The following is a 13,912-nucleotide window of genomic DNA, read 5'->3' on the forward strand; positions in this document are numbered from 1 at the left end:
TTGCTGGGGGTGCGGCAGGGTTGCTCCCTGCTGATTTGCCTTAGGCAACAAATCTTGGGCAGCTCCACAGACATTCCTGCCCAACTAATATCCCTCTTAGAGTAGCTTCTTGGAGGAGCAATTGGAGGCTCCGGTTTAGGCCCACTCCCTAAATTAGTTTTATCCTAAAAGACAACCCTCCCCCCCCCCAAAAAAAACCCCAACCTCTGTGCTATTCAGTTTCCATGACTGGAGAGCAATCTCGTTTTATTGCCATCCTAGACAGTCAGTCAGTCAGAGAACAAATAATCGGTGCTCGCTCTCTCCCATTGCGGACATTTATTTCCTTTTAATGCATTTCCTCCTCTTTTGGCAAAAAGAGTATCTACACTACTGGAACCATCCAGTTCCTGTCCCCCCCCATTTCAGGGGTTATAGATCAGAGCAATGGCAAGAGTAGTGCCAGGACAAAGGCACCAGGACCTTTAGACCCAAGTGTGTGAACTTTGGGCATCCTGGGGTATACTTTCCCAAGGTTTGGCTGGAGTGGCTAGATGCCAAAGTCAGCTCCTCTCCCTGCCAAATGACTGTCCCCCGAAAGATAAGGAACAAGATGTGGCCTTGTTAAGCTCCTCTACTTTTTCTTTCTTCGCAAAGGAGCAGGAAATCAGAGCAGCAATGGTTTAGCAGCTCTTTTCTCCCTGGAGAGACACTCTGCGATGGAAGAGAGGGTGGGGGGTATGTCTGCCCCCACCTGAGCCCCCGAACCCTAAAGTGATCTGCTAAAGAGTGCTCCTTTGCCATGTTCATTTCATTTATATCCCACCTTTCATCCAACGACCTCAAGGGAGTGTACATAGTCCTCCCCCAAACATTATCTTCATGACAACCTTGTGAGGTAGGTTAGGCTGAGCGCTGGTGACTGGCCCAAAGCCACCCACTGAGTTTCATGGCCAAGTGAGGATTTGAACCCTGGTAGTCATAAACCAAAATGGAGACAATAGTCAAGAAATCAGAAGACGACAGCTATGAGAGAACTAGAAAAGGTCCTCAAATGCAAAGATGTATCACTGAACACCAAAGTCAGGATCATTCAGACCATTCTGAGGAAAATAGGAGTAGAAAAAGAGGAAGACCGAAGAAGAGATGGATCAATTCCATAAAAGAAGCCACAGACCTGAACTTACTAGATCTGGACAGAGTGGTTCATGACAGATGCTGTTGGAGGTCGCTGATTCATAGGGTCGCCATAAGTAGTAATTGACTTGAAGGCACATAACAACAAGCTTCTTGGTCCTAGTTGCACACTCTAACCACAACACCACACTGGCTCGTAAGTGACTGGTGACAAAGGAGTTTCTCTCAGATTTGGCAACAGAGTAGTCAAACAGTGCTTGAATTTGGCCCAAGGGTCTCTAGGAGCTAGCTTCCTACTGTAGGGACACATCTGACTTGCATGATGCCCTGCACACACTAGGTATCTGTGGCCAGCCACAGCTTTCAAAGAGCATGTACACATAGTGGACCCATCCATGCACAGTTCTCACATATTTTAATTTAAGGTAATATTGCATGCTGTTCTGGATACAAAATTCCTGTGTGCGAGTATTATGCCTGATGAGTTGCAGAGGATTAATGTTAAAAGGGTGGAGAGAAAGGTGCTCTCTTTAGGAGGTGCAGTGAACTCCTTGAGAATCTGTGGGGTCAAGAAGGGATTTATACAGGGTTTTATACATTACTTTCATGGAAAGATATTTGACATTTCTGAGCATGAATTACCTCCAATTTTTGCCAAATATAGTGGCAGTTTCATATGCAGCAGTACCAAATCCCATCCTCATGTGAATTTAGGTAATTTTAAAAAATCCACAAATTTGAATCCCATCATTTGGGAAATCCAGAATCTCCTCTGATTCATATTCATTGATGCTGAAAACAATCCAGTTTGGGGGATGAAGTTCAAAAATGTGCTTATTTGGGTCTCTTCCAAATGGGAGTTTATTGCGGCATAGTTGCTGCTTGTGCACACATTTTTTACAGTGTCAACACAAAACCATCTGCCAGTCCATACTTGTTTTGCATTTAATCCAGATTTTCCGTTATAGTGGAAAATCCAACAAGCAGAAATAACCTGTTACACATCTGCAGTTGTTGCTGGTGTGGAAGCTCATTTGTGCATTTTGAGGGTGCTTTGTCGCACATGTTGGCAACATTTCAGTGGGTCACCTGTATTGTCACACCCCAACTTCAGTTTGAGCCTCACCTGAGCACAATCGAGCCATTTTTGTCTCAGGTGGCCCCAAACGATTTGAGCAGGCCCATTTCCACTGACTGCTACATGCTGAATGCACATGGGGATTATTTCAAAGAGTATATTTGCAGTACATACATCCGGCTCAGAAAGAACACACTTTAATTTCTCATACACAAAACCTCAGTATAAACAAACATGCAAAGAAAATGGATATTGCACCCAATAAAAAAAGAGAACTCAGTTTTTATAATTGTGAAACATAACTGAGGCTGATGATGTTTGCTCTTTTTGTGCTTGTACACTTCCTTGTGTTTTTTTTAAAAGGTGTGCACACACAGGTACAGAGATAGCTGTGTGAATGCCCAGAATGGGGAAAAAATAGTGAAAAGTGAAGGGGTGGGGGAATAATTGAGGGGAGTGACAAAAATGACAGCCCAAATACATTACAACAAGCTGCACCCACTGGCATGGAAAGCAAGGGGTGGAATCCCAACGAATATCCATGACTGGGGGAAAAAAACCAGGAATGTATAGAAGTTAATGCCTCTTCACTGTTGATGATCTGTTTGCAGTAAGCCCCCCCCCAAGCATCTCCGCTCTTCATTTCTATAATTACCTGGAGGGAAAATTATAAGTAGGCTGCATTCTGTCTTGCTAGTTTAAGTGTAACTTTTCTAGAGGACTTCAGCATTCCTACATATATTGTTATGGGATGCTGGGTGGCCATTCATTCCTTTGTTAGGGAAACTGCTGGTTAATAGGACAGGATGGTTCCTTGATGTTTCTTTAGTGGAAGCTAATGGTTAAGAGGCAGTGTGATGTAGTGGTTAAGGTGTTGGACTACGACCTGGGAGACCAGGGTTCTAATCCCCACACAGAAGCTCACTGGGTGACCTTGGGCCAGTCACTGCCTCTCAGCCTCAGAGGAAGGCAATGGTAAAACCACCTCTGAATACCGTTTACCATGAAAACCCTATTCATAGGGTCGCCATAAGTCGGATCGACTTGAAGGCAGTCCATTTAGATGGTTAAGAAGTTGACCTCTAGATGGAAATTTCTTTCAAATATGAACCGCCAGAGCTGGAAAAGGTGACCCTCCCTCCTGCTCAGGGGAAGGACTCAGTGGAAGGTACAGCAGTTTGGCAATGTTGGGAGTTTAAAACAGAAGGAAGAGAGGCAAAGAGACAGCTGTGAGCTGGCTGAAGACACGGTGGCGCACCAATGAGTTGCTTGTCAATAAAAGCAAAGATGACAGAAATGCCTGAAGTGTGCTCTCATCCAATGCAAACCGATCCGGGGCTATGCTTCTCCCCATGCAAGGAAGCGGGGAGGCATACATGCTGTTTTCCCAAGCTCCTTGGTCCTTAATTTTGCTATGCACTTTTGTTTTAAATAACAAGAGGCTATTAGAAGCCTAAAGGTCAGCTGATCTACTTTCGAAGCTCAGCAAATTCTCCAGGAATGAACGGATGTCTTGGAAATAAATCAACCCTTTCATCGTTAACATTATGGAAAAGATGAGCCAGCGTAGGAGCCAGGGAGGAGGAGGTAGCGGCAGTGGGAAGACACACCAGATAAGATGCTTGGCAGTGAGCAGGTTCCCCTTTCATCGCCAGCGGAGCGTGCCATTTCCTGCTATTGAGAACAGCAACGCTGAAAGCCAGCTAGATACACCAACATACGCGCCACAATGCAACAGTTTGTTCCCCGGGAGCTCTGAGACTCTGCCAAGGTCAGACAGCCTGCCAGCTCCCAGATAAGATATAGTTCATGCCTGGCCACATCTTTCAGCATGGCTTAGTGACACCTGGGCCCTTGTGCCATCCTTGGTTATCTTAGTCGTGACCTGTTCCAACATCTCCTAACTTGGATGGTGCACAGGCTTCTTCATTCTTTGTGGGTTCTTTCTTTATTAGACCAACCAAAACATCACAAAACAGTGAGCAAGCTTTCAAATCCTCCAGAGCTGTTCATTAGGCCAGATCGCCTGGGCTGCCGCCGATGGGAGCTGCAGGCCAAAACATCTGGAAAGCACCAGGTTGGGGAAGGCTGAGGTAGAAGGTAAACAAAGCAGGAGAAGGGGAACTTGGATGGTGGCAACAAATATTTAGGCTACACACCGACGCTCTAGTACTCAAAATGTTCTCATTTTGCTGTGCTCTCTCAGCTTGCTAATCTGGTTTTATCTTCCGCTGTCCCTCAGTCCATGGGTCTATAACCTGCCACCTGCTGCAGTCTGCTTCATGTATCAAATGACTACGGTTGCGACCTCCCAAATCCTCGACACACAGAGTGGTCCGTTTGCTTCAAAGCCAAGCCACACATCATGCCACTTCCCAAGCAGTGTGCTTAAACTGACCATTTTCATTTCAAAAGAAAAAGCAGCCTTGAGACCTTCATCTGGAACATGTTCCCAAACAGCAGGACTACAGCTGAATGTCAAAGAGACTAAAGTAATGACAACAGAAGATTTATGTAACTTTACAGTTGACAATGAGGACATGGAACTTATCAAGGATTATCAATGGCACAGTCATTAACCAAACTGGAGACAATAGTCAAGAAATCAGAAGAAGGCTAGGACCAGGAAAGGCAGCTATGAGAGAATTAGAAAAGGTCCTCAATTGCAAAGATGTATCACTGCACACCGAAGTCAGGATCATTAAGACCATGGTATTTCCGATGTCTATGTATGGATGTGAAAGTTGGACAGTGAAAAAAGTGGATAAGAGAAAAATCAACTCATTTGAAATGTGGTGTTGGAGGAGAGCTTTGCGTATACCATGGACTGAGAAAAAGAGAAATAATTGGGTGTTAGAACAAATTAAACCAGAACTGTCACTAGAAGCTAAAATGATGAAACTGAGGTTATCCTACTTTGGACACATCATGAGAAGACATGATTCACTAGAAAAGACAATAATGCTGGGGAAAACAGAAGGGAGTAGAAAAAGAGGAAGGCCAAACAAGAGATGGATTGATTCCATCAAGGAAGCCACAGACCTGAACTTACAAGATCTGAACAGGGTGGTACATGACAGATGTTCTTGGAGGTCGCTGATTCATAGGGTCGCCATAAGTCGTAGTCGACTTGGAGACACATAACAACGACCTGCTATTTGCCCACAAAGGTGCTGTCCCCACAACTACTTTTTCTTAAAAATTTAAGTGGCCTGTTTAAGCAACGTTGTAAAAAAAAATGTAAATGTACTGCCTTCAAGTTGATTCTGACTTATGGCAATCCTATGAACAGGGTTTTCATGAGGCTGAGAAGCAGTGACTAGCCCAAGGTCACCCATTGAGCTTCATGGCTATGTGGGAATTCGAACCCTGGTCTCCCAGGTCATAGTCAACACCTCAACCACTATACCACACTGGATCTTTTTTTAAAAGCTTGCTTATTGTAATATGTATCTTGGTTCTTACCTTGGCCACAAACAGTCTGAGATGATCTCTCTCTCTCTCTCTCTCTCTCTCTCTCTCTGTCTTTGGGTGTGTTGAATCCTCACAACTGCCAGACCTGTTTACAAACTTAACTTATGGCAAAACATCACCCAAGTCACTTTGATGCTTGAAGAAAATCTACTCTCTCCATATATTTTATTAATACAATATCAGCACTATACTTATATACATTGCATATCATAAAATATAATAAGCCAAATAAATGTCCATTTGCTGCCCTTTAAAAGGGGCCTCAAATCTGCCTTACTCTGCCTCATGTTAGGGTTGGGCCTGGGCCTCAGGGAGGTCCCCTTCCTTCTCCCTTTCTCTCAGCCTTGGAAGCGCATCGCAGCCCCTGGTTCCAGAACATGCTAAAATTCCCCAGGGAGACGTATCTGCTCATTGTTCAAAGACAGAGGGGGTGGGTGGGGAGTAAGGGTGCAGCGGAGCGCCCCCTGCTGGAGAACGAGAAGGATCGAAGGCACCAGCTCCAGAGGTCGTGCGCCAGAGGAAGAGAGATCCCAGCTGCGCTTCTGGCCTTTGTGGCTCTTCCTTGTAAGGAGGAAACTCAAGTCTATGGCCCATGGGAAAGCACATGAGTCATCGGAGGGTTTTTATAAAAACAGGAAGAGAGGACAAAGGGATAGCGGAGGGAGAGGACAATTCCTGAAATTTGCACTTTCACATCCAAAAGGTGGTGAATGGGCAGCAGCAACACATTTGCTTTCAACTCCCACAAGATGCTTCAGGGACTATTCTCTCTCTCGATCAGTGGTTCCCAAACGTCCCCCTACCCCCACCCCCCGGAACATTTGAAAGTTGCCACAGGCCACTTGAATGAAGCTAGTCTGCGGACCATCACTGGGGAACCTATGCCCCAGATTAAAACCCACCAACTCAGTGCCTTTTCTCCTTCGCTCCAAATGCAAAGCACTTGCTTGCCTCAAACTTGACACTACTTTACGTTATATCTCTCTCCCACCTCATCACCAGCACTGGGCAGATGCCAACCAGAGCCAAAACAGAGTAACAGCAGGGCGAATGCTGACCTACGCTTGCGCCTCTGCTCTTTAAGATGCCTCACTTGGCATCCCTCTTATTAAGGAAACTTACTCTGCATCTGTTCCAAGGTTCTAATCCTGGCTCCACCTCCCTGACCCAACAGTTATCATTTTCATTCAAACCACAATGCTAAAGGAAGGCTTCCTACCACGCTGCTTTCTGGGCCAACAGCCACCTCCTCTGCTTCTCTCTTGCCAATCCATTTCCTGCTTTGAAGGCCATCCTCAAGACCTGCTGGCCATTCACTGCCTGCAGAACCTCCCCTCCCCATTGATGCTGCCTCCCATCCTGGTTGTTTGCCTCTGCCTTGCTCCTGCCTGCTGGGAGACTGACTGCAAGCCCTCTGCACAGAACCGTCTCGCTTCTGTGGTCTGTACAGCACCCGGCACACCATTGACTTAAAGAGCACCAGTGTCTCCACAGACATAATAAACGATTATGTCCGATAAACCGATAAACGCTCTAGCATTTTGTGCGGAAAAGCAGGTTTCAGGGCAGGGATGTTCCAAAGTTTCCCAAGAGAGGCCCAAGGGCTTCACGTTGAGTCACTGATGCTCGCAGGTTGATTTGGCTGCACCGCTGGGACAAACTGCTCCCCCCACATTACATCTAGTTTGGCCCCGAACCTATCACTGGCTCTCTGACACTGCAGGCATTCAAGAGGCAGCTGGACAGCCATCGGTCGGGAATGCTTTGATTTGGATTCCTTCATTGCGCAGGGGGGTGGACTTGATGGCCTTATAGGCCCTTTCCAACTCTACTATTCTATGATTCTATGATCACTTAGCTGAGATTCGAATCCAGGCCTCACAAATAAATTTTTTATAAAAAACAAACACGTGCGTATCTATTGGGGTTCTGCTGGGTCGTGACATGGGTTCATTTGCATAATTCATTCCAGGGGGAGGAGTGTGTTTGGGGAGTAGGAGGGGAATCACATGGTGAGCACTGTGATGTTTCTGTAAGTTAGCATCTGTAAATATGGTAAGTGCGGGTCTATTAGGTGATGTATGGTAAATGACTGAGAGAGAAAGGGGGAATACATGGGTTAGAAGCTGAAGTATGCTGGATGATGATTGGCTGAGTGGCTGGCTGGCTGAAGGTATAAATGTGAGGATGAGAGTTGTGTGGGGAGGGAGAAGTTGAGTTGGTTGGAGTGAGGTCCTTTGGTGAGGGTTGGCTGGCAGAGTTCTGAGGGAGGTTTGGATTATATTTGGCTGATATTTAGAAAGTATATAAATGAACAGAAACATAAAGAGTGACACTAAATGAAACCATACGCTTGTTAAACAATCCTAAGTAATCTTGCTATTTCCTGGTATTATTGAATGAATACTTATTTGGTTTACCAAAGGCCTGATCCTTCTCTGGGGAATATACAGACCAGAAGGGAGGGCAAGGTAGTTACCAAGGCTGAACAGAAACAGTATCTAATGGTGGCAGCGGTGAAGGGAGATATTGTAACAAAGACAAGTATCCAGAGCAACCCAGAGTTGTATGCTTTATAGAGACAGATAGAAGGGGGTTGGGAACAGCATAAGCACTCAGTCACAAAGTAACCAGCTATAGAGAGACTCAGGCAAAGTCTCTGGGAGTATTGGTTACAGGACGTGACTGGTGGTGTTGCCTAGCAGTGGGATCTAGTGAGATCTGTGCTAGAGCGGAGTGGAGAAAACATAAAAACAACGATCCTGACTGGCGGTGTCCCTGGAGGTGCCTAGGGAAAGGCAGTAGCCACAAGCAGGTGGGAACCTGACAGGGAAGGACGCCACAAGCACCCCTGTGCCTCACGTCTCCAGCCCTGATTAGCAGAGAGAAGCTCTTTGGTATGCGCCACACCAGGCGCAGGGCACCTTTGGCCCTCCCGATGTTGCTGAACCACAACTCCCATCATCCCTGGCTACTGGCCATGCTTGCTGGGGCTGATGGGAGCTGGTTCAGCAACATCTGGAGAGCCAAATGTATCATCCAAACTCTAGATGTCAGGGGCTGATGGGCGTGGCAGTCCAACGCATCTGGAGGGCACCAGGTTGGGGAAGGCTGCCCTACAAGCATCATAAGAATGACTGTAGGTGAATCTTGGACATTTGGATATTTGGAGATCTTTTTAAACATACCAAATTGAGTTTCAATGTCTGGGTTTTTGTCTGTCTGTGTTGCAGATTGTGGAGTCAAAATTTCAGATTTATTGTGCAATTATTTATTGGGACAAATGGAAGGAAAGCTGTGAGGGAAACAGAGAAGGAAGGGGGAGGAGATGGGAAGAGGAAGAGGTGCTGGGATGGGCAAATGTCTGACTTAAGACTGCAGAGTCTCTACCAAGGATGTAAACAGTAACTGACCAGCTACCTACTGTAACTTCCCCCTCTCAGGACAGCCACCTTAACAGGGAGTACAGCTAGTTTTTGTTTTTTGGTGAAGTGTCCTTAATTATGCAGCTGTGCACGGCAGTAGTGTGGCCCAGGGGGCAAAACTTTCCACCATCCAGGAGCCACGCATTTGGATAAGCACCCCCCCAAAAAAATGCATCTCATCAGACAGCCTCTGAATCTCATTGTACAAGGTATCCATGGTCCTAGTGCTGATAACCTCCCTGCTTGGTTCTGCAAGCTGCCAGAGATGTTAGGATTCATGTGACAGGAAGCTGGTTGTGCCTGTCCACAAGCACTCGGACAGGTGATTCCTGAGGAAAGGATCTGTCCTCACTTCCTGGAAGACTGGCTGCCTGCACACAGGAGAGAGAGAGAGAAGTTATCAGCTAAAATGGAATTCAGAAGAGGCTTGTTCAACCTGCTCGCAAACACAGCACTGGAGCACCGCACAAAAGAATCTGCCCTGAAGTCACAGCAGTTGCATGCTCCAAGCATGCATGGGTACAGTCGGTCAAGGGACCAACACCAAAGGCCTGCGAGTGACTGCAATTTCACTGTTTCTTCAACATTGCACTAAGGCTGCAATCCACTACACCTAAGCTTCAGATGGGGAGGCTGTGTCCACAGTGACCTCCTCCTCTAGGGGATTTGCATAAGCATTTGGTGCCAGAGGATGGGGAACAGTTACTACAAGACAGAGCTGTAGTGCAAAATCCAAACTAGGGACTTCTCTTCACAATTAGACAGTGGTGGATACATGGTCCACAGGGCCCTGCTTGCAGCTCTTTTTCTGGGGGGGCGCATTCATTCACCTTTACTATTATTAAATGGCCGGTGTCTGTGTGTGTGTATAGGATAAGGCTATCAATGGCTACTAGCCATGATGGCTATACTTCCAAATACCAGTTGCTGGAAGCCGCCGGAGAAGGGGGAGAGTGCTCTGGTACTCTGTGCAGGCTTCCCATAGGCATCCAGTTGGCCACTGTGAGAACAGGATGCTGGACTAGATGGGCCCCCTTTGGCCTAATCCGGCTACAGGGCTCTTCTGATGTTCTTCTGTGTGCCAGAGAAGGTGCAGTGGGCAGCCACACCCACTACTGGCATGTGGTCCCACAGGGCTGGCCAGCCCTTGGGCCAAAGAAGATGCAGCTGCAGAACTTCCTTCAGGTCAGACCACCATCAACACAGGAGTCTTAATTCTTGCCACTTTAACGTGGGAGACGCTTCCCTCCTAGCTCCAGACACGGCAAACCACTCCCTCCTCAGACCTTCCAATTCTCCATTTTCTGTTCCGTTCACGCGGCCACAAGCCCAGCTCCAATTATTATTTAGTTTATTTATACCCCACCTTATGGCCAAAAGACCCTCGAGGCGTCTTACAAGAAAAACACAAATATAGGAATACATCAATAAAACAATACAATTTACAAAATTAAATAACAAATAACATTATTAAAAAACAGGGATTACAACTTCCTTGAGCTAATTTCTTGAGAGTGGCTCACTCCCTTTCTCTTTTTCAACTGGTTTTCCCTGCAGCAGATGCATTAAGCATGACAGGCAGGCGTGCATTGCAAAACATGCCAGGGGCACCCACCAGGGAGACTAAATCAGGCTTAACTCATTGGCAGGCGACCACTGCATATTGAAGGACACATTTGCCCATCACTGTGGTAAACGCTTTGGTCACAGCAGTGGCAAACACAACCGCCACATGGGCTGCTTAGTACCTCTCGGTTTGGAAACCACTTCCCAAGTTTGCAGCCCTGCATATGATCCTCAGTGGTACCTGAAGACTCCTGTGCTGGCTGGGGAAGGGTCCTGTTGCTTCTTTGCCCTTCTTCCAGGTCCTTGCCGCCGCCACCACCTACCCCTTCTTGCTAGGACCCCTCCCCTTTGAAAGCAATTTAGCCCCTTTGCATGGCTTGCTCAGTTTCCAGCCTGCAAAATGGGGCCATGCCCTCCCCAACTGAGAATCAATCAATGTCCACAAAGCCTTCTGCAGATAAACTATGACTACAGGAGAAGCATGCTGGAAAAGGCAGAGCTTGGAAAAGTTACTTTTTTGAACTACAACTCCCATCAGCCCAATCCAGTGGCCATGCTGGCTGGGGCTGATGGGAGTTGTAGTTCCAAAAAGTAACTTTTCCAAGCTCTGAAAAAGTCAAGTGAAAATGAGTGGAAAGGCTACCTGCAAAGCCTGGAGGGATACCTAGGTCTCTGGGCAACTTCATCTGATTCAATTTGTATCCTGGAGTGTATTTTTCCCTTCAAATGACACCTGACTAGCAAGTGGGAAAGGTCTGAAGAAGCTGCCATGGGCATTCATCCAGCCTGTCTCCTTTGACCAGCAGAAGACTCGCCTAGCCAGCATGCTGGACAAGGAGTTTTCATCCAATATAATCTGTTCTGTCAGCACAAGGATTTACACTGGTGCAACAAAACTCCTCTCCCTGTGCGCACCTTCCCCAAATCTGCTTTGGAAGGTTGGGAGAAAACCCAGAACAGATTTAGGGGGCACGCAGAGGGGGTGCAGAGGGGGAAAATTCTGCTGTGCAAGAGTAAACAACCCTTGTGCTGATGGAACAGGTTAGTTGGATTGCACCCAAAGAGTCCTCATGCTGAAGACTTTCCCCCTCACAAAGCCCATAAAGCTTACAATGTTTAAGATGCTCAGGATGGTGGCCTAAACTGGGAAGGGAAGAACCACCACAAAAAAGGAGAGGCACCATGCACAGGAAAAGAAGAGGAGGAAGAAAACTCCAGGTGCTACAAATGGGTATTTATTGTAAGTCCAACTTGTTTTGGGGGAGGGAATCCTCCCTCAAGGGCCCATTTTAGCAGCACGTTTAACACAGAAGTGTTACTAAAAACAATAACCTTAGAAGTTCCGCTAAAAGTGTGCCCGTAAGAAAGGATTTTTGTTCTGAAATGCATCGGGCTTGCAATAAACACTTAAGAGGCTGCTGGATCGGACCAGCGGTCCGCCTGGTCCAATATCTTGTTCTGACAGTGGCCAGCCAGATGCCTCTGGGAAGCCCACAAGCGCAAGGGCACCCTCCCCACTTGTGATGCCCAGCAACTGGTATCCAGAGCCTTACTGCCTCGGACAGTGCGGGCAGAACACAGTTGCGGGGGAGAGTGACCACTGACAGGCTAATTGTTAGCGCCTGAAGTTCCTTCTCCCCCCGCCTTTTTTTTGGGCCAAATTGGGAAGGAACTCCAGCTCCCTGTTTTCCATGCAGAACGTCCCACATTTAAGCCCTGGCATCCCCAGTCAAAAGGATGGAGGCAGAGAGCTGTGGGAGAGACATGTGCCTGAGGCCCTGGAGAGCCACTGCCTGTCATGGCCCTGGCGGCCAGCAGGGACCTGGACTGAGAGGGTAATGATGCCAACAGAGGCAGCACAGGGCCCAAGCACTGCCACTGGACTGGTAGGGCCGTTGTTCAGTGGTAGAGTATCTGCTCTACATGATTTCCAAGTTCAGTCCCTGGAAGCATCTCCAGGTAAGATTGGGAGAGACCCCCGTCTGCAATCCTGCAGAGCTGCTGCCAGTCAGTGCAGACAATACTGAGGTAGATGGGCCACTGGCCTGAATCAATATAAGGTTGCTTCCTCTGTTCCCTGTATCAGTTGTTAGGCTGTAAGCTCCTTGGCCAGGGACCTGCCCCCTTGTACTCTTTAAAGCACCACGTGCACTGATGGAACTTATGATAAGCAAGCAGACAGACAGACAAACAACCCTATCCTGTGTTTACACAACAATGAGAAAATAAAAAGAGCTGCTGGATCAGATCAAATGGACATCTAGTCCAGTATCAGATTCTTGCAGTGGCCAACCAGGTGCCCATTATGGAAAGCCCCCAGAAGCAAGATTTGGGCGCAACAACAACTCTCCCCACTTGTGATTCCCAACAACTGACATTCAAAGGCATACTGCCTCCAACAGTGGAGGCAGAACATAGCCATTACGGCTAGCAGCCATTACGGCTAGTAGCCATTGATAGTCGTATCCCCCATGGATTTGTCTAATCCTGTTATAAAGCCATCCAAGTGGGTGGATCGCTATCACTGCTTCTTGCAGGACTGAATTCTAGAGTTTAACTACGTGCTGTGAGAAAAAGCACCTCCTTTTGTCAGACCTGAATCTTCCAAACATTCAGTTTCATTACAGATGACCGGGGCTTTGCTGTTTTGACAGGGAGAGAAAACTTCCCTCTATCCACTTTCTCCATATCATGCACAGTTCTGTATACTCCTCTCATATCCCCCCTTACCTTGTTTCTAAACTAAAAAGCCTCAGATGCCACAAACATTCCTCATAGGGGAGTTGCTCCATCCACTTAGTTATTTTGGTTGCCCTTTTCTGAACCTTTTTCAAATCTACAATATCCTTTTTGAGGTGCGGTGACCAGAACTGTACGCAGTATTCCAAATGCTGTTGCACCACAGACTTGTATAACAGCATTAAGATAATGGCAGTTTTATTTTCAGTTCCATTTCTAACGATCTCTAGCATGGAAATTGTCTTTTTGACAGCTGCCACCCACTGGGTCAACATCTTCATCGAGTTATCCACAACGATCCCAAGATCTTGCTTCTGGTCAGTCACCGCCAGTTCAGACCCTAGGAGCGTATATGTGAAATTAAGATTTTTTGCCCAAAGAGGCATCACTTTACACTTGCTTACATTGAATTGCATTTGACGTTTTACTGCCCGTTCACCCAGTTTGGAGAGGTCCTTTTGGAGCTCTGCCCAATCCCTTTCTGTTTTAACTACCCTGACCAATTTGGTATCAT

General features: G+C 46.9%; 1 protein-coding gene across 1 annotated transcript in view; it reads right to left on the minus strand.

The window, feature by feature from the left end:
• Positions 1 to 5,130: 5,130 nt before the first annotated feature.
• Positions 5,131 to 13,912, minus strand: part of ARMC9 (armadillo repeat containing 9) — a 141,348-nt gene continuing 132,566 nt past the window's right edge. The window contains exon 25 of the mRNA XM_061637543.1: positions 5,131 to 9,464. Within this exon, the coding sequence (XP_061493527.1) occupies positions 9,442 to 9,464 (23 nt within the window). The 3' untranslated portion in view covers positions 5,131 to 9,441. The remainder of the gene's footprint in view (positions 9,465 to 13,912) is intronic.

This window comes from Rhineura floridana, chromosome 7 (assembly GCF_030035675.1).
Source record: "Rhineura floridana isolate rRhiFlo1 chromosome 7, rRhiFlo1.hap2, whole genome shotgun sequence".
Classification (NCBI taxonomy): domain Eukaryota; kingdom Metazoa; phylum Chordata; class Lepidosauria; order Squamata; family Rhineuridae; genus Rhineura; species Rhineura floridana.